The sequence below is a fragment of the Struthio camelus genome, chromosome 1 (assembly GCF_040807025.1).
Source record: "Struthio camelus isolate bStrCam1 chromosome 1, bStrCam1.hap1, whole genome shotgun sequence".
Classification (NCBI taxonomy): Eukaryota; Metazoa; Chordata; class Aves; order Struthioniformes; family Struthionidae; genus Struthio; species Struthio camelus.
In genome coordinates this window covers 57,327,528-57,348,614 of record NC_090942.1, presented here as the reverse complement: position 1 = coordinate 57,348,614, position 21,087 = coordinate 57,327,528, and the positions used below count along the sequence as shown (strand labels likewise).

The following is a 21,087-nucleotide window of genomic DNA, read 5'->3' as shown; positions in this document are numbered from 1 at the left end:
TAGGAACAGAGGGAATGCTAGTAGATGCTGCTCGTGTATATGCCTTACAGCTCTCCCAGAATCTCTGAGAGGGTGGTGGGGGAAGACGTCTTCGTTGGGTAAATCCCACAGCTGTCAGGGAACCTCTGCTGCATTCTCCTCTCTCCAGTCACATGGTTGCTGTTTCTTCTTTCTTGGATGTGTGTCTCAGGGATGTGCGTATGAGCCCATGCCTTTTGGAATTTGGCCTTTGAAATCTTGAGATATGGTTTCAGTCCTGTATTTGAAACCTCCCTGTCTTGACACTCCCTGATCCTTTCCGTCCTTCTGCATTGCTCCCTGTGGCCTTAGGAACATCGCTCCAGTATTGCCATATGCCACCCTCTCCACCACTGTTAGTACCCAAGGTGAAACATCTACAGTGATTCTGCAGAGAATAAAGCTGAAATGATGCGTGTGCACCTGTAGGATTTTTACACACACACACGCACAGACCCCTTAGAACATCTGAGGCACAATGTTGGGTGGGTTTTTTGTTTTGTTTTTCCTCATATAGAAAACAGAACAAACAGTAGTATGACTCTGCTGATGGTAACTCTAATGTTTACTTTGAATTAAATGTTAGGTATTTTCCCCCCAAAGAACCAAAAATTTTCTTTTCTAACGAAAGTAACCAAATGCAATCTTTCTGGGGGTGGGGGTGGGGGGGGAGGGAAGGGGAGGAGGAAAAGCAGTGATGGGGAGGGTTCTGATCTGTCCTAATCTCCACCGCTTGGATGGAGATATGAAATGCTGCTTTGAGTTCCACAAACGTAAGGGGTTATGTTTACAGAGGTAAATGCCTTCTACCTGTTCAGGAAACTGGCTAATGGTGGGCATCAGATGTTTGGTGGATTTCTCTTTATTGCTAACAAGTACTGGGAGAAGGGTGTCTCTTGAAGAGGAATGGAGAAATAGGTTAATTTCATCTAATCTTCTTGGTAAAATAATGCCATCTTTCTCCCTTCTTAAAAAAAAAGAAAATATATGAATAAAGGGAGGAGGTTGCAGCGCAGAAAATCAGTGATGTCCAAAATGGCTGGATTAGAAAAGGCAGCTTTTCTACTTTGCACATAAATAGGTAACAGGAAGGTACAGCTAAAGTCCTCTTGCCTGAAACACTGTCCCCCAGAAGCAGACGTTGTAATAATACAAATAGTGGCTGCATGTATTGATGCTATTTGCAAGTTACCTGTAAGTGTTTTTTTTTTCTTATACTTGAAATAGCTTCTTTTACTAAACTTTCATTGTAGTTCTGGTTTCTCCCCTCTCTTTCTAGCGTGCAGTAGAGAAAGCAGAAACAGGACAAACGGGGAGAATGTAGAGATGACACAATGTCTTGCATATCCAGGTTTCATCTTAATTTCCATCCCGTACACTCTCAGACGTTTGAACTTGCTTCCTTTCCTCTGGGTTTTCCATGGACACAGAAACTCAGCACTTTAGAAGGTGCTCTTGTATGGCTGACTGCCCCCCTTCTCCTCCTTTTCTATATTTTTATTTTACTTTTAGTATAGTGGTACTTAAAATCACTGGTTCACTTAAAAAGAAAAAAAAATGTTTAAACTCTACTAATGTACAAATAAGCTGAAATGTTGCATTTTATGTGTATTTTTGCCATAGCAGGTACTGTATTTCTCATGCTGGATTTAGAAAAAAAAAAAAAGAAAGAAAAAAACAAACAAAAGGGTGATGTTTTATTGGAGTGTGACAAGTTAAGAGTAACAAGGAATTAAGTCGTCGTCATTTCATTGAAACTGAGAGATGGTGTAATACATATATAAGTTTTCTGAAGGTTTTTTTGGGCTTTTAAACAGCTTTTTGTTTTTATTTTATTTTTATTTTTTTGAAAGATATGATTGTATTATGTGCAACTCAGTTGCTTACATTATAACTACAAAATATTTTTGGGTTCCTGGAAAAAAAAGAAAAAAGACTAATAAATGTGTTTGGCTGCTAAGCATTTAATACTCTTGGTTTTTGCATGTTTGTTCTGCTGCCCACAGTCACTGTGCCCCTCCTAGGGCCTAAGGTCTCCATTCTCCACCTCTAGTTCCGGTGCTGCAATCGCGCTCCTCCTCGTAAGTCCGTGGTGGCTTGAACTTCAGAGGGCAAAGACCTCAGCTCTTACCTCTTGCTGGTCCTTCTGCAACTGCACTGGGTTTCAAGGCAGCTGTGGCTGCTGGAACAAATCGTAGGTCTAAGCCCGCCGCTGCCACCATGCCCTCTGCTGCTGTGCCTGCTCTCTAGTCATTTAGACCCAAAACCCCAGCCTCTCTTACTACTGCAGCTTAATCCCATCAACAGGAAACCACACCCGGTAGAAATGAAAGCAAGATTTGGCCCGTAGCTTAATTTTGAGTCGTTAAAGACTTTGTCTTTTTTTCCTTAAGCGTGCTCCGTTTCACGGCGTTCCCTGGGGGAAGCCGTGGCCGTGGGGCTGCAGTGCGTCAGGGGTGCGCGGGGGGGGATAAATACTCCCCTTGCCCTCCTCCGTGGAGCCTGCTGCGGGCAATTAAAAAACATGAGGGGGAAGTGAGTCAAAGTGACACCTATGACACTCCAGAGTCCCTACTCCGATCTCCACCACAAGCATCCGTGTGTGTGTGTGTGTGTATATATATAAAAACTATATATATAATTTATATATAAAATTGTCAGTCTTGGGCTATCTTTTTAATCCGGGTCCTTCCACGTGACAAGCTCTTCTCTTCAACGCCGGAGCCGGATTTATTTACCAGCGGGGCCAGGGCCCTGTCGGAAGAAGGTAGGTTCGTGCCCCAAAGCGGGGCGGAGACGGGGAGGGGAGGAGGGGGGGGAGTTTCCCGCTTGAGGCGGGAACGGCGCTGCCTCCTCCTTCCCCCCTCCCTGCGGCGCGGCGCGGCCTCCCGCCCGCCAGGGGGCGCGGCGGCGCGGCACCCGCCTTTTATTTTCAAACCCCCTCCCCCCCCCCGCCCCGGCTCCGGTGCCGGCAGCCGCGCGGCCTCTCGGCGGCCGTTGCTCGCGCGCCGCGGCCGTTGCCCGCGCGCTGCTGCCGCCGCCGCCGCCATGGCGACCCCCGGCGCGGAGGAAGACGCGCTCGCCCGTTACCGCTCGCCGCTCGTGTCGCGCTACGCCAGCGCCGAGATGGCGTTCAACTTCAGCGAGAGGAAGAAGTTCGGCACCTGGCGCCGCCTCTGGCTCTACCTCGCTCAGGCAGAGAAGGTAACGGCCCCTGGGGGGGTGGGGGGGGACTCGGCGGCGCCCCGCCCCGGCCGTGGCGGTGCCCGTGCCCGCTGCCGCGGGGTGTCTCCGCAGCCTCCCTTCTGTGCCCTCCTTTTCTCTCCCTGCCTCCCTTCCCTGGCAGACGGGCGAGGGTGCCAGGCCGGGGGGGCTGGAGCTGGGGCTGAACGCGGCCCTCCGCAGGGTGCGAGGTGTGGTACTGGGGCTTGTTTGACCGCCCTCGCGCCTTTGCTCGTGTCGCCTGTGTGGTGCCTGCGGGAGAGCTTCGCCGTTGCTGTTTCTGCCCTTTGGTGCAGGAACCAGCAGTGATGCCTTGTTGAGGCTTTCCTGCAGGAATCGGGGGGTGAAACAGTGTTTTTGGCTTGGCCAGGCTAAGTGGAAGAAAACTTAACAAAATAAACTTCAAACCTTAAAAAAAAAAGAAACATAGGGGGTGTAGGTCCGGTTTTACACAATCGTTTGTACATCACCCTTAATAAACCTGTCATCCCCCAGCAAATCAGGTTTTCTTGTTCCATACCCTCCCTCTTGTACTTTTCCCTTCTTTGTGAAATTCGTTTTGTAAAAGCTTTGGTAAGCAATTTTTTTTTGTGGGCAGCAGGGGGGTTTTACCTTCTGAGCAAACACAAATGTTCTTTCTCCAGCAATGGGCTATTTACTTTCCAGGAGATCTGACTGGTGTGAAATAATCTCTGGTGCAATCAGTTTGCTGTTAATTTGTGCCAAACAGACCACCCCAGTCATCTGCAGCCAGTGGTTTTTAGGTAGCCCGAATTTCTGAAATAAGTTTAATCTTGTCCACAGCAAGCAGAACGCTTGTTTGAGAAACACTCATCGTGTTTCTGATAGGTAGGACATCACAGAAAAGCTGGCAGTTCAAAGGATTGTTATCAGTTCAGCCATTAGGAAAAGGAGATTGAGAATATATTGACGTTTAGCAAGCTGCTGTGTTAGTAGATTCTGTGGAGCCAACGTTTTAAGAACATAGTTTAAGCTAAATCATTCTACTTTGAATTTTGCCTTGACAGGAGTATGCACATAGAAATTATTGCTTCTTAGCACTAACTTAATTCCCTTTAACCATGTTGGCATGCACCAAGGAGGAGAAGATTCATATCAAGTTTTTGACAGTGAAACCATTGTAATGTGTTCCAGGGGGGGACTGCCTTGCCCTGTGGCAGGATTACTTTCAAACTTAATCGTTATCCATTTTTTCTGTGCGCAAACCTTCAGTTTCCATTTTCAAAGTGCTTGAGTTGATAGCTAGACTTAGTGTTTAGATTTCTTCCTATTATTATTATTATTATTGTCAGAAAGGCTAAGAGGCACTGTGCTGGGGAATGAACGAGCAGTTCACAACGTCATTGATGTGTTACTTCTCTGAGGATTATACTACTGCAGCAGCCACCCCAAACATGATATATTAGAAACTGAGGATGCAAGCATTTGGCTGTGTTAAATAGGAGCCGCCTTCTAAAATTCCGGGTGCTGGGTATTGTCACCATTGAGAAGTTGGAGTGAACAGACTGCAAATCTCTTCTAGGGCAGGAAATATCATATTAGGAATGCATGCATAAGGAGCTTTGCATACTCAAAGCATGGCAATCTACAAACTAATTCCATTGTCGTATCGTAATTGCAGCAGACAATCATCACCTTTTTCTGTTAGAGAATAAAGCCTTTTACGTGACTTGCCCAACAGGGAAAAGCAAATTGCTGAAAGAGCCATTGTGAAACCTCTGGGTTTCCACTCTCAGTCCCTGGACTCAGGGTCCCCTGCATACCTCTCTGTGTCCTAACTCATTTTTCCTCCCATTTCCAGTGCAGAGTTTTGTTTCCAGAATGTAGCAACAGGTCTTGCAATTTCTTGAGTGCAGTATCTGTAGTAGGAGGAGGGAGACTACTATTTTTATATGGTGTCCTCGTTCTTGAGGGATTAGTCTTATGATGTCAGCTCTGGACTGAAAGAGGAGAGTCAGCTACTTTCAGCACCTGTTAGCTCTATCAGTGGTCATTTTAAGAGATGCGTATAAGCACACAAGCAGTTTCCTCAGGTTCCTTATGGAAGATGCACAGTAGTTCTCTTTGAGTGCATCACAAAAAGTAGCTAACAAGTGAGCCATGGGCAACACTTCTTTCATACTTTCAGGCCGTTTATACATTGCCTCTCTGATAAGCCTAGAAGCCTCTAGGAACTATAGATTTTCTGAAAGTTGCAGGGAAGAAATAAAAGAAGGGGCATGAAGGGATGAGTTTTAGGTGAAGGACGAGGGTCAGGTAAATGGTTTCAATATTGACAATACTTGCAGGAGAAATTTAGGAGTAATCCACTTGGAATATGTGAATTGAGAACTGAAAAATTAGTTCAGTGGAACCTCGGTTAGACAGAAAATCTTTCCAGTTTGTATTTCGTTCCTTATAGCAGGTAATACCAGGAGTTTGATAGAGGATACTCAGCGAAGCCTGTGATTAATGAGAGAGAGCTTCTTAAACTAATCTTCTCTCAACTCACAGTAGCTAGAGTTTGAATTAAGACCTGAAGTACATGAGTTTATACCCCTTCCAAAACTCTACTTAACATTAATTCCTATGTATTATGACTTCTTTTTTTTTTGAACATTGAGCTCTTGACCTAAACAATACAGTATTTGGAAGATAAACGTGCATTTCGTCGAGCTCTTCCTTCTGATAGAATTGGCTTTGACATCCTGCAGCGTCACTGAACGTTCTTTTGCTCTTATTTGTAGGAGCCTATAGTAGGTCCCAGTGTAATATTTTGTGCTATTTAAGTTTCAGTATTCTGATGTAGTATATTCTTTGTTAGCTGAGCAGGCAGTGTTGGCAGCGTTCTCATTCTCTCTGTAGGAGATGTCCCATATTATCTGTTTGCTTTGCTCTGTCTGTTAGGAGTTGGGGGGGGGGGGTGAATGAACAGTCGTAGCTGTCACAGTATTGCAGCAAAGCATTGGAATGACGTCTGAGGAATGACACCTTGAAAGCAAAAACCAGAGAGTGCAGTGGGATCACTGCCCTGTAGTACTTTGAAGAAACCCTATGGTCTCTCTCTAGGTTTTCGACTTTTTTTTCTTAGGTACGCAGGTTTGAAGGACATCAGGTTGCTTTCTCCCTGAGGCCTTGTTGATATTCGCAAAAAGTCATAGGGAAGAGGCTTCAGGTAATGTTTGTGGATGCATGAAAACAGCATTTGCCTCTCCTCTTTGTATGACTGTCAGTAGCTACGTGCCGTGGTCAGCTTTTCCAAATGATCATGGATGTGTGAACAAAGTATGAGATTTTAATCCTGGCTCAAGATTGTTTTGCCTGCTGAGTTGCTGTTGCAACTTTCAGGCAGTTACTATCTGTACCTGTACAACTCAAAGACAGCAGTCGGGTGCCAGGTACTTTTCCTCTTTCATCTGAACAGTCAAGATTATGTAATTACACTTGAAGTATGCTATTTTTAAGTTATGTGAGTACTAATTACCTGATAAGGTTCCTGAAGACCCATCTGCTTCACTTGCTGTCTTCTGTAGTTTCAGATTCCACGTGTGCAAAACATTTTATTAGTTTTTTATTAGTCTGAACATGGCCAGCTTTTGAAATTCTTCATATGACTAAAGCTTCCTAATTGGTGAAGTGCAATTACTAATGTGCAAGACAGCAGTATTTTAATGTAGAAAAGGCAGAAATGAGGAGAGATCATCATGAGATTTTTATTCTCACAGTATTGGGGAAAAAAAACTTTTTCTTGAGTTAGTTGACTTGTGCAAGCACAGAACCACGAAAGATTTATACCAGTGCGTAATTCTGCAATTTGGTATCTTACTTTGTGTTTAAGTTAGCTTACTGAAAAAGATTAGCAAGTATCTTTAAACGTGAACTACCAGCATCCAAATCAAGTAACTAATTTCCCCAGCTTCCAATTTTTGACTGAAATGAGGTATTTTAGGAGGACTTGTAGGAAAGTACAGACAACCTTTGGTTTCTATATGCTCCAAGCCCACTATTTACTGTGATTAATGTCTGCTTGTGATCCAAAGAGTTCTTCCTGGCACGAGCTAGCTCGTCATGTGGTAGCTGGATTGTCCTTTACCCAAAAGGTGGATTACGTTAAAAGAAGCAAAACTATATTATTTTTCTGTCACTTTTTCATGGGACTAATTTTTGTAGTTGTCACAAGGATGTTGTGTGGTTGAGGAAAGTATGAAGTCCAAGAGAAACATCTAAGCATGAACGCTATCCTATTGGAAAAGGTTAGAGAGCCCTAGAATGAAAGTGTTTGCTGTTACAGCTCCTGACTGGGGCCTTAGTTGTGCCAAATTGCCATGCTTCCAAGGTATGTCATGTGGGAGTAAATTATCTAAACAGCTACTGTCCTCATTTGGATTGTCTCTTAAAGCCAAAGGGAAATAGGAAGTTCTTTTCTCCTTGCAGTCACTTGGGCTTCCTATCACAGATGAGCAAATACAGGAAATGGAAGCAAATCTGGACAACATAGACTTCAAGATGGCAGCAGAGGAAGAGAAGAAGCTGCGTCATGATGTGATGGCCCATGTTCACACCTTTGCCCACTGCTGTCCGAAAGCTGCAGCCATCATTCACCTTGGAGCCACTTCCTGTTATGTAGGGGATAACACGGTAATATATATTGTCAGTTTAATGCTTGCAGAACTGGTTGAAACAAAGCCAAAGTTGCTCACTTGATAGCTTTTTCTAAACTTTTCTATTTAAAATAATACTCAGTAGATTTTTTTCAGATATTTTTATTATTTTTACTATTGAAGTTAATTCCCCTTTATCCTAGCCACCCTGGGAAAGCAAGCCCCTTTTGTTTGCTTCGTTTTGAGATGAAACAAGATTCATCAGCAAACTAGCTGTGCCCTAAGCTCTGCTTCATGTTATATATTTAAGGAGATAAGATAGTCACGATCCTGAGTGTTACAAATGCATGCAAAATTTGGTTATACCAGTGGGACAAGCGTTCTTTGACTGATGTGAAATAATGCAAAATAAGACCACTTGTGATACAAGTAGCTCATGAGCTTTCGATTGCTGCTTTGGATATCTGCATTCATTCAGGATAAATCATTTCAGTGGCCAAGAGAATGGACAAGTTTGTTAAACAAAAAAAAGTACCACCACCATTCTACAGAACTGTAAAGTGTATGTGTAAAACTGAGTACAAACTGAAGCCTAATTTCCTGTTGTGATGCTGTTTCCCTATGTCAAAGTCATTGCAACTTCTCATCCTCTTTTGTCCTACAAGGAGCTGCTGTGTGATTATTTTTACCCTACTCCCTTGCAAATGTGTTTGGATTCTAGGTAATATCCACCTTCCTTGCGACTCTTGGGACTAGCTGTACTTGAGTCTCAACAGAAGGAATTAAGAGAACCGCTATCTGAGAAGCTACTTACTATCCTGCTACCTTTAGCATACGGTGCTGGTATTTTCCACCTGGGATGAATGATTTAGTCTCCCATCCCATGGACATCAGGAGAATCTCAGAGCAACAGTTTTGTTTTCCCAGTAGTGCAAACGGGTCTTCTACTGCCCACTATGATTTTTCCGTGGGTAGTACAGAGGGGACCATGATGGATCCAGCATTTTTGTCATAAGAAGTTCCCTACCACGTTCTGATTCAAAAAGGGAAACAGAAGCTTCCTTATAAGAGACTTCTGAGCAGACAAAGCATTTTAATTATCTATATCCTCTCTGTGTTAAGAGAGAAGCCATTGTGTCTTGTCCTTCAGATTGAATGGGTGGTGTTGGACGTGGCCCAAATCTTCTTGCTTTGCTTCTTCCAGGATCTGATTGTCCTCCGTGATGGGTTTAACCTGCTGCTACCCAAGGTGAGAAGGAAGTTGTGCACAGTGTTTCGGAAGTGGGCAGCACCGATGGCATGTTAATAGACTGTTTTTAACCTGGATTTTCCTAAGCCCTGCTGGGGAGCTAGGAGGAGCTGCCTGTCTGGGTTATTCTCAAGCAACTGAACAGCTGTCCTCTCCCCAAGGCTTCCTTTTCTTTTTCAAGTCTTCCCCCAGAGCTTTCTTGCTCACCAAAAGAATTATAAGCAACGCTTTGCTATTTACTAGCCATTTATCTGTGTCATAGGTACCAGTTTCAGAAAACTGTATTGCTTTCAGGGCCATCTTACGCATCCCCATACTATATTCCTAGGCATGCGTAGGCATTCATGAAGCTATATAATACGATTTTCTGAGGTCAAATAGCAGGTTGTGGGAGTGTAGTGCAATATTGTGTGGCTCACCTGAATGTCTTGGCACCCTACTTCCCTAGATTGTAAATGTGTCGATCTGTTGTACACCAAGCAACTTTATTTCTGATCAATTCCAGGAAAAAAAGAAAAGGTATAGGGATAAACCAGCTCCAGGGTTGGGTTGAGGATGAGGAATGGGCTGGACTGGGCTAGCCTGAGCTGAAGTCCAGCCCCTTGTACTGTTTCCTGCTTGAGTTTTGTAGCAAGCAGAAATTATATGCACGTCCTCAAAAAACGAAGCACACCCTCTTCTGCAGTTAGAGGGAAACATTTAAGCATTACGCACTTGTTTTCCTCCCCTTTTTTCACAGCATCATTGTGCTTAAGCCTGCCAGCTTCTGCTTTCCACCCCCCACTCTCATTCTGCCTCTTTTCTGTCCTCCCTGCATCCACCAGCTCGCCAGGGTGATCAGCCGGCTGGCCGACTTTGCTGAGAAGTACGCTGACCTGCCTACTTTGGGCTTCACTCATTACCAGTAAGTAGCCAGAAGCTTTTGCTTTCATTTTGTTGGCTGTGCTTTGGATAAATTGACCCAGGTACTGCTTTTTCTTTCTCCCTTCTTCCCATTTCTGATCAGTGGCAGCTGGTCCTCCTGGACATCATTAAGATGTTGTGTGAGGTTCAGAAAAGTGGCACATGCCTAACGCCAGTCTTATCTCAGGAAATTTAACTGTTGCTGAGAATAGCTGTCAGCAGTTGTCCTAACATGATTTTGTAAGGAACAGCTTGCTAACCCAGATGTGTAAATTCTGGGCTTTTTCAGAAGACATGATTGGGACTTGCAGTAAGCCTATCTTCCAGTCTCATTTTTGTAATGCTTGTTTTTCTGTCAACTAAGCCAGCTTCATCTGCAGCTTAGAAAAATGTGATACTGGCAGGAAAAAAACCAGCTACTTGATATGTCAATACAGCCGAAGCTTTCTTCTGAAGTGATGATTGCAAGATCCCTCAGTTTTCATATATCCGTAAATGGATCCCTGGGAGGAATCAGGAAGTATTTCCCCTGTTGGATGGGACAACGGTTTTCTGTCTCTTAGGAAACTTACGTGCTTTGTGCAGAACAGCTTGCATTGACTGCTTTCAGGCAGGCTGCTGTGTCAAGGAACAAGATCTGGATAGGCCTGTTGCTGGGAGTGGTAGGTTAATCTGCTGTTTCAGGGAAGACAGTTGTTTGCTTTTAGAGGCTTTAAACTTTGAGGTAAGTAAGCCTCAAAGGATTTTCATCTCCTGGTGATACAGAACACTGGGGCCAGGGCAGTTAAGCGCAGGTCGTGTCAAACTGGATGTCTTACGCTTTAGAGTGACTCCTAAAGGAGAGAGGGAGCATCAGGTCAGGTCCCCATCTGATGATTGAGCTGGCATGGAATATACATCAACATCAACTCTAGTTGTGTATTTCTCTTCATCCACAGGTTGTCAGAGGAGTATTCTCTGGACTCGGTTTTATCTTGACTTTTGGAAAGAGTGCAAAGGAATATTCAATAAGTGTAGTATTTTTTGAAACAGTGTAACTGTTTTCTTTGGCATTCATTCTGATAAATTGGAAATAGTTTAACTTCCAGTCTCGGTGTAAGGTCAGCGTTTCCTCTGCAAAGCATTTGCAGTGTGGTTGAAGTTTGCAGATATGCATTTTGAGGTGGAAGTCTTACAGAAAAAAATGGATAGCAAGACTGTTAATTATCATACATTTGACCAGAGGCTGAGAAATGCATTTTGTAAAAGAAAAAGAATAGTCCCTTAGAAGAGGGGTAATCTTTTAAAATCACAATGTGTACATGAATATTTCTTGTTTGAGAAATTCACGTCAGAATTCAGTGACCTTTACGCTAGCCTTTATGTCCTCTGTGTCCTTGAATATCAGAATTAGGAGAGCATGTTTGATATCGTCGCTGCTTCTACCAGCCCTCTGGTTTCTGTTCTTTAGGTTTGGTGCTGTGAGTGCGGTGGCACCTGCGGCCACCGCTGCCGCGGTCCAGCAGGGGGCGCCCTCGGGCCTCAAATAAACCACTGCTCTTGTGGCCTAAGAATGCGTAGGGGACAGGGAGATGACAGTTTCCAACAATTTAGTAACTTTTAAAAATAGGTCCGATTTTTGGATCAGAGTAACTGTGACTGAAGAGCAGAAATATGGGGACTGGGGAGTGGACCTGTTAAGTCACATTACTTGCACTGACTGAGGCTTTTCCATTTGACAGAATTCTGGAAAAACACAGTATAACCAGTTTTAGATGCTCTGAATAACGGGCCTCCAGTCACTTTTTTTTTTTTTTTTTAAAGGAAACTCTAAGAAGCCCAGTAGTTAAACAGGTGCTTTCAGATATCTATTTTCACTTATTTTTTCCTCGCATAAATGGAGTAGAATTTAATCCCCTTTCTAACAGAAAAAAGAAAAAAAAGAAAAAAGTGCACAGAAACTAGAATTACTGTTTTCTCTCGATGTAGCTGCATCTAATTCCTGAAAAGAATGATCATATCTTCCAGTATAATTTATTGGAGACAAATATGTGCTGTTACATCTTCTTACTTAAGCCAGATCTTTTTAATTTCTGCTCTGAGGAGTCTGAGAGAGCGAGACCTGTAAGCACGCTTCAACAGTAGACTCAGCAGCTAAGGGTAGTCCTTGTGAAGTTGCTGTGCAGCTTGTCCATGAGTTGCATTCTGTTCTTGCTTGTTTTTAGACCTGCACAGCTCACCACTGTGGGAAAACGCTGCTGCTTGTGGATTCAGGACTTGTGCATGGATCTGCAGAAATTGGAGCGGGCTCGGGATGACCTGCGCTTTCGGGGTGTAAAAGGCACGACTGGCACTCAAGCCAGCTTCTTGCAGCTCTTTGAGGGAGATCATAGCAAAGTAAGTCAGACCACCAAGGGAGGGGACTTCCAGTCTCTCTAATTCTTCCCTCAAAAGTGCTGTTGTGTTTGGGGGAATATGGAGATTCAGGCAGCAAATTAGCCCAGGCACTGTGATCCCTCAGGGACCCACTGGCAGTGCCCTGCTTGAAAGCAAACAGAATTTGGGGGAGAGGGTACTTCCAGGCAAGTATGAGGTTTGTTGGCAGTAAACTGAGAAAAGCAGAGGATCCTTTTTGCTCTTGCTGCCCTTCTTCAGTCATTGCATTTTAAGGTCCCATTTGTTTTGTTTTCTTTCCCCCTGAGGTGGAAGAGCTGGACAGATTAGTGACTGCAAAGGCAGGATTTAAGCGGTATGTAACAAGCATGTTTAGTAACCTAAATTTGGTGTTAATAAAGAGTGACTCCTGCTGTCCATCTTCGCCCAGATTCTGCTAGCTGCTGAACTGACATCTGTGCTGCTGTTGATTTTATCCTCTTGCAATCTTCCATTCCCACTTGCAGCTTTCTGCAGGACGCTCCACTTCCTAAATAGGCCGCTTCTACTTGTCTCCCTGCCAAAGCACAGCTGTCCATTTTTCCTCTACTGCTCTCCACGTGCATGCTGCCCCAGGAAATCAACAGCCTGAATCCAAAGGTGTTCCCACCAGGGAAGAATGACAAACTTGTCGTCTACTTAAACAGGCATTGTCACTCCTTTCTCAAAGTCTTAAAGTACAATTGCATGTGCCCAGAGTGCTTGACTTATTCTGTGCTTGTTTCTAGGGCTTATATAGTCACAGGACAAACCTACAGTCGCAAGGTGGATATTGAAGTACTGTCTGTGCTGGCCAGTCTGGGGGCATCTATACATAAGGTGAGCACCATAATTATATATAGGAGGAAAAAGAAGGGAGGTATTATGGATCTTGAAGGGAAGGAGCTCATTGTGCAGAATGGTTTCCCCAAAAAACATTAATTGGTGTTTGTTGTTCAGCTGTTCTCTTTGTGATCATGTAAATTCATTGTTAGGTGCATTTCTAGGACATCGTACCTCCGAGATCTTAAGACCAGTGGCAAATAAAACAGGTTTACTGAGCAGATGCTGATGGGTTAACAAATCCCACACCAGATATTAGTCTAATCTGTGCTAAAATTGATCCAATTAGAGTAAATGTCTTTCCTAGTGGTGTATGAGTTTTTAAATTTTACCGTTTGCTTCCAGTTAGTTGCTTCTCTGATAATGGTGTTATGCACTCTGTCCTTGTGAATTCTTTTCATTGATTTATCTCCATTTCCTCCCTCCCTCCTCTTAGGCTAAGAGATCTGTGGTATTTTCTTCTGTCTTAGTTTCATAGGCTGCCTGGTTCAGTCAGCGCACGTTATCTGTGTTTGTAAATCACTGTGTAATTTTGTTATGCTTTTTCAGTGTTCCTTCCTGGTATCGCTTCCATTTCCTGCAAACATCTGCCCTTCTTAGAGTCTAGTTGTATTCTAATATGGTGCAGGTCCCTTTTTCCTTATGCTCTCTTTACTTAGGGATTTTTAGGCCTAAATTAAGAGAAGGTTTCAGTATACTATTCTCTTCCAGACAATCTGGCCCCTTTTCTTCTACATTGTAAAGCTATTCCAGAAAGCATGATTGCAGTGTCAATTTTTTGGTCAGATTTTTCACTGTCTCCTCAATTTACTTCTTGGTCACAGAGGCAAGCAATTCTCCAAGCGCATTGCTAACAGGAATTCACACTGGCGTGTGTTAGTTTGGTTCTATGTGTTAATTTCTTGATTTTCTTCCTAGATTTGTACTGATATTCGTCTTCTGGCCAACCTGAAGGAAATAGAGGAGCCTTTTGAGAAAGACCAAATTGGTAAGGGATGGCATTTCTGGTGCCAGTGTATGTACTTTTCCACTTAACGTTGGTGCTGCCTTTTGAGCAAACTTAGAAATGTCACTGACAGAAATTGCTTTAAGTACACTAGAGTTTGAAGTTGTTAATATTTTGAGTCCTTTAAAAAAAAAAAATTGTACTCAAAGGTTTCTGGGTGCATAATAAGTAATTAAAATCAGGCTCCTGTTCTTGCACTTCCTGGATTTTGGGGAAGAGCAGAAGCAGACAAGTGCTTGCATCCCATTTGCCACAGAAGGAGACCTGGGTCTGAGCAGAATGTAGTGTTTTCCACTCCTTCTGAAGGTAACTGGAGCTGTAGGTTTTCACCTTGGCTCAGCATTTTGTCCTCATAAGCAGACAAATTTGGAATAATAAAATTAGGCTGGACCTTGCTAGAAAAATATCAGTGGCACGATTCTGATGTGGGTACAAGGGAAAGAGAAAGAAACCTGTAGTTTTGGATCTGGGCTAGGAAAATCTCAGGAAATCTCAGGTGCCCTAAACGGTTGCATAGGATTGAGTCAGCAACTTAACCCTTAGCCACGTCCGTTGCTTTGGCCCTTCTGCATTTTATGATCAGTTTTGATCTCCACTCACCAGAGCAAAAGGCAGCCAGTATAAATATCTGATTTTCAAGGGCAGTGTTATTGAGCAAACGGCATCTCAAACACTGCTGGGTAGTCTAGAGAGGTGCTACTAAGTACTGCAGACTAAAAATGAAGTCCCTTTGTTCTTTTCATGTGGCAGTGTTTTATCTGCTTTGCAGAATGTGTTCTAACTCTTTTCTCCCCACAATTGGATGGTCCAGTTTGAAGGAGGAGGGTGATGGTATATCATTTTTCATTATTCCATTTTGTCCTTAAGAAACTGTCATGTGTTGAGACTTTGGACAAAAACATGATTCTTGACATAGCTTTCTTCTTTGGGGAAGGGCTTTCATCTCTCTTTACCTGAATGCACTACTGCTGTTGCCCTGTTTCCATCACCCCCTCTTCTTACACAGGTTCAAGTGCTATGCCTTACAAGAGAAACCCAATGCGTTCAGAGCGGTGCTGCAGCCTGGCTAGGCACCTGATGACTCTGATCCTGGATCCCCTCCAGACGGCTTCTGTGCAGTGGTTTGAGCGAACGTTGGATGACAGTGCCAACAGGTTTGTTTAAATCATGCAGCGGTTTTAGAAGTTCTTTTGCAGGAAGGTGCTTTCATATATTTAGGAAATACTATTTTTAAACTAAAACCACGGTTCTTGAGCTTCAAGCTGGCAGTTACCATCTTGGTGAAAAGCAGTCTCAATAGAGAGAATCTAGAGACTTTAAATGGTTTCCCCTCTCTCTTTAAGATCAGATAAAAACTGTTAGTTTTTATACTGTCAAGATCTTCTGGAAAGTGAACCAGCAGAAAGAGTGATGCAGAAGCCATAGGTAATAAAGTGCTCTTTTAGTGTTTTCCTTTCTCAACAGCATATTGCTACAAGATAGCAGGTCTCACATTTCTCAAATTAGTGTTCCTTCCTGTCTGTTCTGAACATGGATCTTGCTCTTCCTCTTCAATATTACAGAATAATTCAGCATTTTATGTACAATCCCTTCATCCTCCAGTTACTCTGAAGAAACTTATTTGAATCTCTTTGTGAAATATTGTTCTTTACTAGAAGTTGTTCAGACCCTAAAGAAAGAGCACAAACCATTATTATTTTAAGAAAATTTCACGGGAACCTATGCATGTCTTTTAGATACTACTGAGCAAACTTTGCGTTGTTTTCTGTTTCTTCATTACGAATATTTTGAGATGAGCAATAGTTATCTATAATTATATAAAGCAAATGACAGCAATTAATTTCATTGCTTCCAACTTTGAGTTAGTGTTAAATTTGCGCAGAGCTCATATTTACCTTTGAAATATTTTATTATTGAAGTAGTCTTCTGTTGTAGAATTTAGTCTCCACGGATCTTAGAAACCTCTGGATTTCTAAGATGCAGAGCCCGAGGAGCAATGAATAATAGCAGTTTTGGCTGTAAACTGGTATTCAGATCATTGATTAGAATGTTATTTTAAAGATATCTCTGCAAATAAAATTTCTGCATAAAATTTCGTGAAAGAATAGCAGATCTTTTCCCAAAATGACTTGACTCCACAGCTGCAAATGCTACTTGTTTTCTTAAGCAAAGAGCTGCATGGACAGCAGAAGATGATACAAAATTTAAGTAGTTGGATGCTGGTTAATCTAGTAGGTTTGTTTCCCGTAGCTATGAAGCATTAAGATACGTACTGGAATGTTTGAATCTTATTTCCACCTCACCGAATAAAAAGGTTCATCTGTCCACTCATAATCCAATTATGAAATTCTTTGCCTTGGACTTTTCTTGTCAAAGCTAGAGTGTTTTGAAAGGAGGTCAAGTAGAGAAAAAGCAAGTACGTAACCTACAAAGCAGCAGATAGAGTCCTTCTGAAGATGGTTTGACAGAATTTGGTGCCTTAACTGTAGCACAAGATTCAAGCACTAGTATATTTTAAAATATCACAGTTTAGAAAGGGTTAAGTACCGCCATCACAGGTGGGTGATGATGTAATTGCTGCACAGTGACCCAGAGCCTTTTGCCTGTCACAGCTTAGCCTCACTACTGCTGTTCCTTCCCTCCTTTCCGCTTTGTCAAGAGCCTCCGCGGTGACCAGCCAGGAGCTGGTCTCTTGGAGGGAGCCAGCAGTCAGCTAGTGACACAGTGGTCTCTCTTGAGGAGCCCAACAAACGCATTGATCCCTTTGGAAGCTCCCCACAGAGCGCAGCCAGGCACAGCGTGAGCGTGCAGCGTGCCCTGTTCTTGTAGGGTAGGATCAGTAGCCAGGGCAACATGGAGTATGTGGGGGAAGAGATTTGCATGCGTTTGCTAGCTCTGTAAATTGCTGCCCTCTTTCTTAGCTGTGTAATCATAGAAGGCTCCGAGATAACTCAGTCTATGCCTTTACCCTTTCTCTTCCTGTCTTCCTCTCTCTCTATTGACAAAAGGAACAAACACCCCCTCCTGTCTCCCCAGCTCATGAGCTACTGCTGTAAGATGTCCCTTAGCTTTCCTGGTTGTGACCTTTACGCAGCAAGAAGTACCTATAAGGAACAGCGCCAACTTTAGGGCCACAGAAGTGCTATCTAGAGACATCTACAGAAACTTGAGAGCTGAATCTGAGGTAGACTGGATCGTGGCCTTTTATTACTAACTGGGGCCCTGGGTATGTGTGTTTCATAGGCGCGTGTGTCTGGCTGAGGCTTTCCTCACAGCTGACATCATTCTGAGTACACTGCAGAATATCTCCGAGGGACTTGTGGTATATCCAAAGGTAAAGCAGGAGATAACTTGTGCAGTGTTGCATCCTCATTAATGCTGCAGCTATGCCAAAATATGTGAAAATCTTCCCACTCAGAGGATTACGTTTTTGTCTACTAATTCAAAGGGTTTCTGAATTCTGCTCTCCATTCTCACTGTATACAGAACACAAATTAAAGGGAATTTGTTGAAGCCAAAAGATAGTACATTCAAAACTTCTCAAAGGGATATTTTTTTTCTCTGAACTGCACAATGGATCTGAAGAACTTACTGCCAAAGTATACCGTCAAGGCAGATCTCTTGCAGTCCTGTAACTTACCTATACTTAAAGAAAAAAAAAATTGTACATTTTTTCTATGGTAATGTTTCTTGTGGAATACAGCTTCTATGTATCATCAGCTTCAGCTCCTAGATTTCCAGAGCTAAGTTCAAAAAGAGAAATGATCTTTGCATCATTGTACAGTCTTTAGGATTCAAGGGGAAAGGAAAACTTCACCAGGAGTCCCAGCTTCACCAGTTTTCCGGTTTGCTTGTTTGATTTTTTTTCAGGTGATTGAGAGGAGGATCCGGCAGGAGCTGCCATTCATGGCCACAGAGAATATAATCATGGCGATGGTGAAAGCAGGAGGCAATCGTCAGGTACAAACACAGTTGAGAATACTTGTATTGAGGGCCTAGCATTTCTCTCTTGAGAAACAAAAGCCATCTGGGCTCTTCACCTCACTATCCCACCTTTCTTTGTTCTCCACCTACTCCCCCAGAGTTATTAATGTTACACTGGTGCTGCAAAGCCAGACTGCTCTCTGAGGAGAGAGCTGTTGTGGAGATCCTTATTTACTGTTAGGAACACTATGTGTGTTGGAGCTAATATATCTGGCTATGCTGGAGAGAGAGAGAGAAACCTATTTTTATTACAGTAGATGGCATTAGGCAGGGGCGATTGTAAATGTTTGAAGAAACTTGGAACACAGGCTAGGCTTCTTTAAATGGAAAATATTGGTATTTGGATATCTTATAAATTTAAAGAATGAATCAGTGCTGTCAATGAAAAAGCAAGTCAGACCATTCTGAACCATCCATTTTTGCGTTACATTTCTCTAATTCAGTATAGTGCTTTGTTATTACTAACTTGGGTAACAGGCCTTCGTTCAGTTTTCTGCATCTAAACCAATTGAAATTTATTTGCTATGAAAAACATTTAATCCAGACACATAGCGCCTTATTCATTAATTTCACAATTCAGTTTAATAATCAAATTTTCATCTTAATAAACCAGCTTATTTTCACTTACCTTTAGATAGTAACTTTTTCTTCCGTGATTGTTTCCGCATCAGAGACAGAAGTTAAATTTGCAGTAGAGTAACAGTGGATGGCTTTGGTGGAAGCTTTAAGTGGGATATGTGGTTCTGGTTGTCTGAAACACTTCTGACAACTCACCTATGATATTAGTCAAGAAACACCTTCTTTTCTGGATCTCTCTGATATTCATCACTGGGTCAGTCAGTAGGCTTCCTAACTAAACGTATTAAGGTGTTCACATCATGTGGATAAGTTTCCATATCTTTTCAGCTTGTTCTGTTTCTGAAGTATCCCTTAATTTTTGAAATAGACCCCTTTCTCTATCTTGATTAGACTGAAGAGCTAATGTTGTTTGTTTGTTATTGGCCTACCTTCATTCTGATACTCTTCAATTATAATTCTATACAGTTATAGAACCTGTTCTTATTCCTGTTAAGATGTTCCGTTGTTGTGTGCTGGGAACACAGAAACAGCACCTTTTCTAAAAACAAACCTGAGGTTTCCCACCTCATTGCCGAGAAAGAGAGCTCCTTGCCCTTTCCCACTGCTGAACATCCAGAAGACTGATCTGTTCATCTGGGGCAGAGAACCGGGCAGGTCAGTGCTGGAGCAAGATGGCCTTTAGATGGAGGAAACGGGGAACAGTAGATCGTTTTACCCTGAACTGAAGATTAATCAGGGATAATACATTTGAGGAGGAGATCCTGACATGGCTATAATTGTAACCGTGTGGCTGTAGTTTAGGCCAGCATGGTAGCATAATCTGATTTTGCAGATGGTTCTTGACTGCAAACAGGTTCTCTGGTTTTTACAGAGTGACTCTGCAGAAAGTCAAGCAAATAGGAAGTCTTTTAGGGAAATTATTATAAGGTTTTCACAGTGCCAGTTCCTTATGAGGATTCCTTGGATAAGGATGTCTCAGGCCCTCAGATGTTGTGCTTTTTTTCTTTCCATCCATCTTTATGTAAGCCATGGTTTACATAGTCTTATTGCTCATTAAGTTGAATAGTTTCTTCTTTTGTCTTTTCCAAGCTTGTGGATGTTTTGCACTGTTATGCTTCAAAGATGTTCCATACAGGGGATGACTAGTGGCGAATAAGGAATTCTTTTACTACAGTTCATAGACTATTTTGGGAACAGCTATTATAGTCTGTCTTTGGAAAAATCATGTAAGCGCGGGATAGAAAAACAACAAAAAAAAAACCCATAGTGAATCCCAAGAGTATTTAGAGGTTTGAGGAAGTAGAAAGGATTCCACTGTCTTAGAGTTTGGTATAATTGAACAGGGAATGTATTTGTCATTCAGACCATTAACCTCAAAGGGCAGATGTGGAAGGATGAAGAAAATCTTGTTTTCGTATAGTGATATATGATACCCTGCAGTCCAGGCTGTGTTCCATTTGTCTGCTGTTCCAGTGCAGTAGGCTTTGATGTTTTCTCCTCTTGTACACAAGTTAGCAGACTAGACATGTGCTGTCAGTAACCGTGGAATGACTTTTTTCTTCTCTTCTCCCCTCATCTTTTCTCCACCCCTCCAGGATTGCCATGAGAAGATTCGTGTTCTTTCCCAGCAAGCAGCTGCTGTTGTGAAACAGGAAGGGGGTGATAATGACCTCATTGCCCGTGTCCGTGCTGATCCCTACTTCAGCCCCATCCATGGACATCTTGAAAGCCTTTTGGATCCCTCCTCCTTCACTGGACGTGCTCCTCAGCAGGTGAAGTAGTAGAAAGAGGCTAAAAGTGCTATGGGTTGTTATGCAGTGAACTGTCTAATCCTACAGCCCCTTGCAGGCCAGAGAACGTGCATGTTTTGTATCTCTGCCTATACTACTGAGGTAGGCACCTTTCTCTTTTCCATTCTCCTTGACGACTTTGTCTTTCTCCCCTGTGGCCTTTGTACTTTTGACCCTGGACATGTTTGACTACTAGATGCCTCCGTGAGACAGAGTCCTCAATGAGACAAGCAGGACCTGAATGCACTGGAGAAGGGAAACCTTTTCTTTTGCTAATTTTCTCTTTCCCCTCTTTCTTGAACAGGTGGCAAAGTTCCTGAAGGAGGAGGTTCAACCAGCGCTAATGCCATACCAAAGCAAGATGGGAGGGAAAATTGAGCTGGCACTTTAGGCTTATTCTACAAAGGTGTGTGGGTACAGGACGATAATAAAAGCTTTATTGAATGAGGTCTGTTTACCGTGTCATGTTATGTTGGTTGTCTATAGTTCATTTCCTATTTA

At 42.8% G+C, this 21,087-nt stretch overlaps 1 protein-coding gene across 1 annotated transcript; it reads left to right on the top strand.

The window, feature by feature from the left end:
* Positions 1–2,894: 2,894 nt before the first annotated feature.
* Positions 2,895–21,033, top strand: ADSL (adenylosuccinate lyase). The gene is made up of 13 exons (XM_068941482.1): positions 2,895–3,222; positions 7,675–7,878; positions 9,046–9,090; positions 9,915–9,994; positions 12,198–12,369; positions 12,675–12,721; positions 13,134–13,224; positions 14,146–14,215; positions 15,240–15,387; positions 17,477–17,567; positions 18,104–18,193; positions 20,392–20,568; positions 20,891–21,033. Exons 1-13 carry the CDS (start codon positions 3,067–3,069, stop codon positions 20,975–20,977), a joined length of 1,458 nt encoding a protein of 485 aa, XP_068797583.1. The 5' UTR covers positions 2,895–3,066; the 3' UTR covers positions 20,978–21,033.
* The last annotated feature ends 54 nt before the right edge of the window (positions 21,034–21,087 follow it).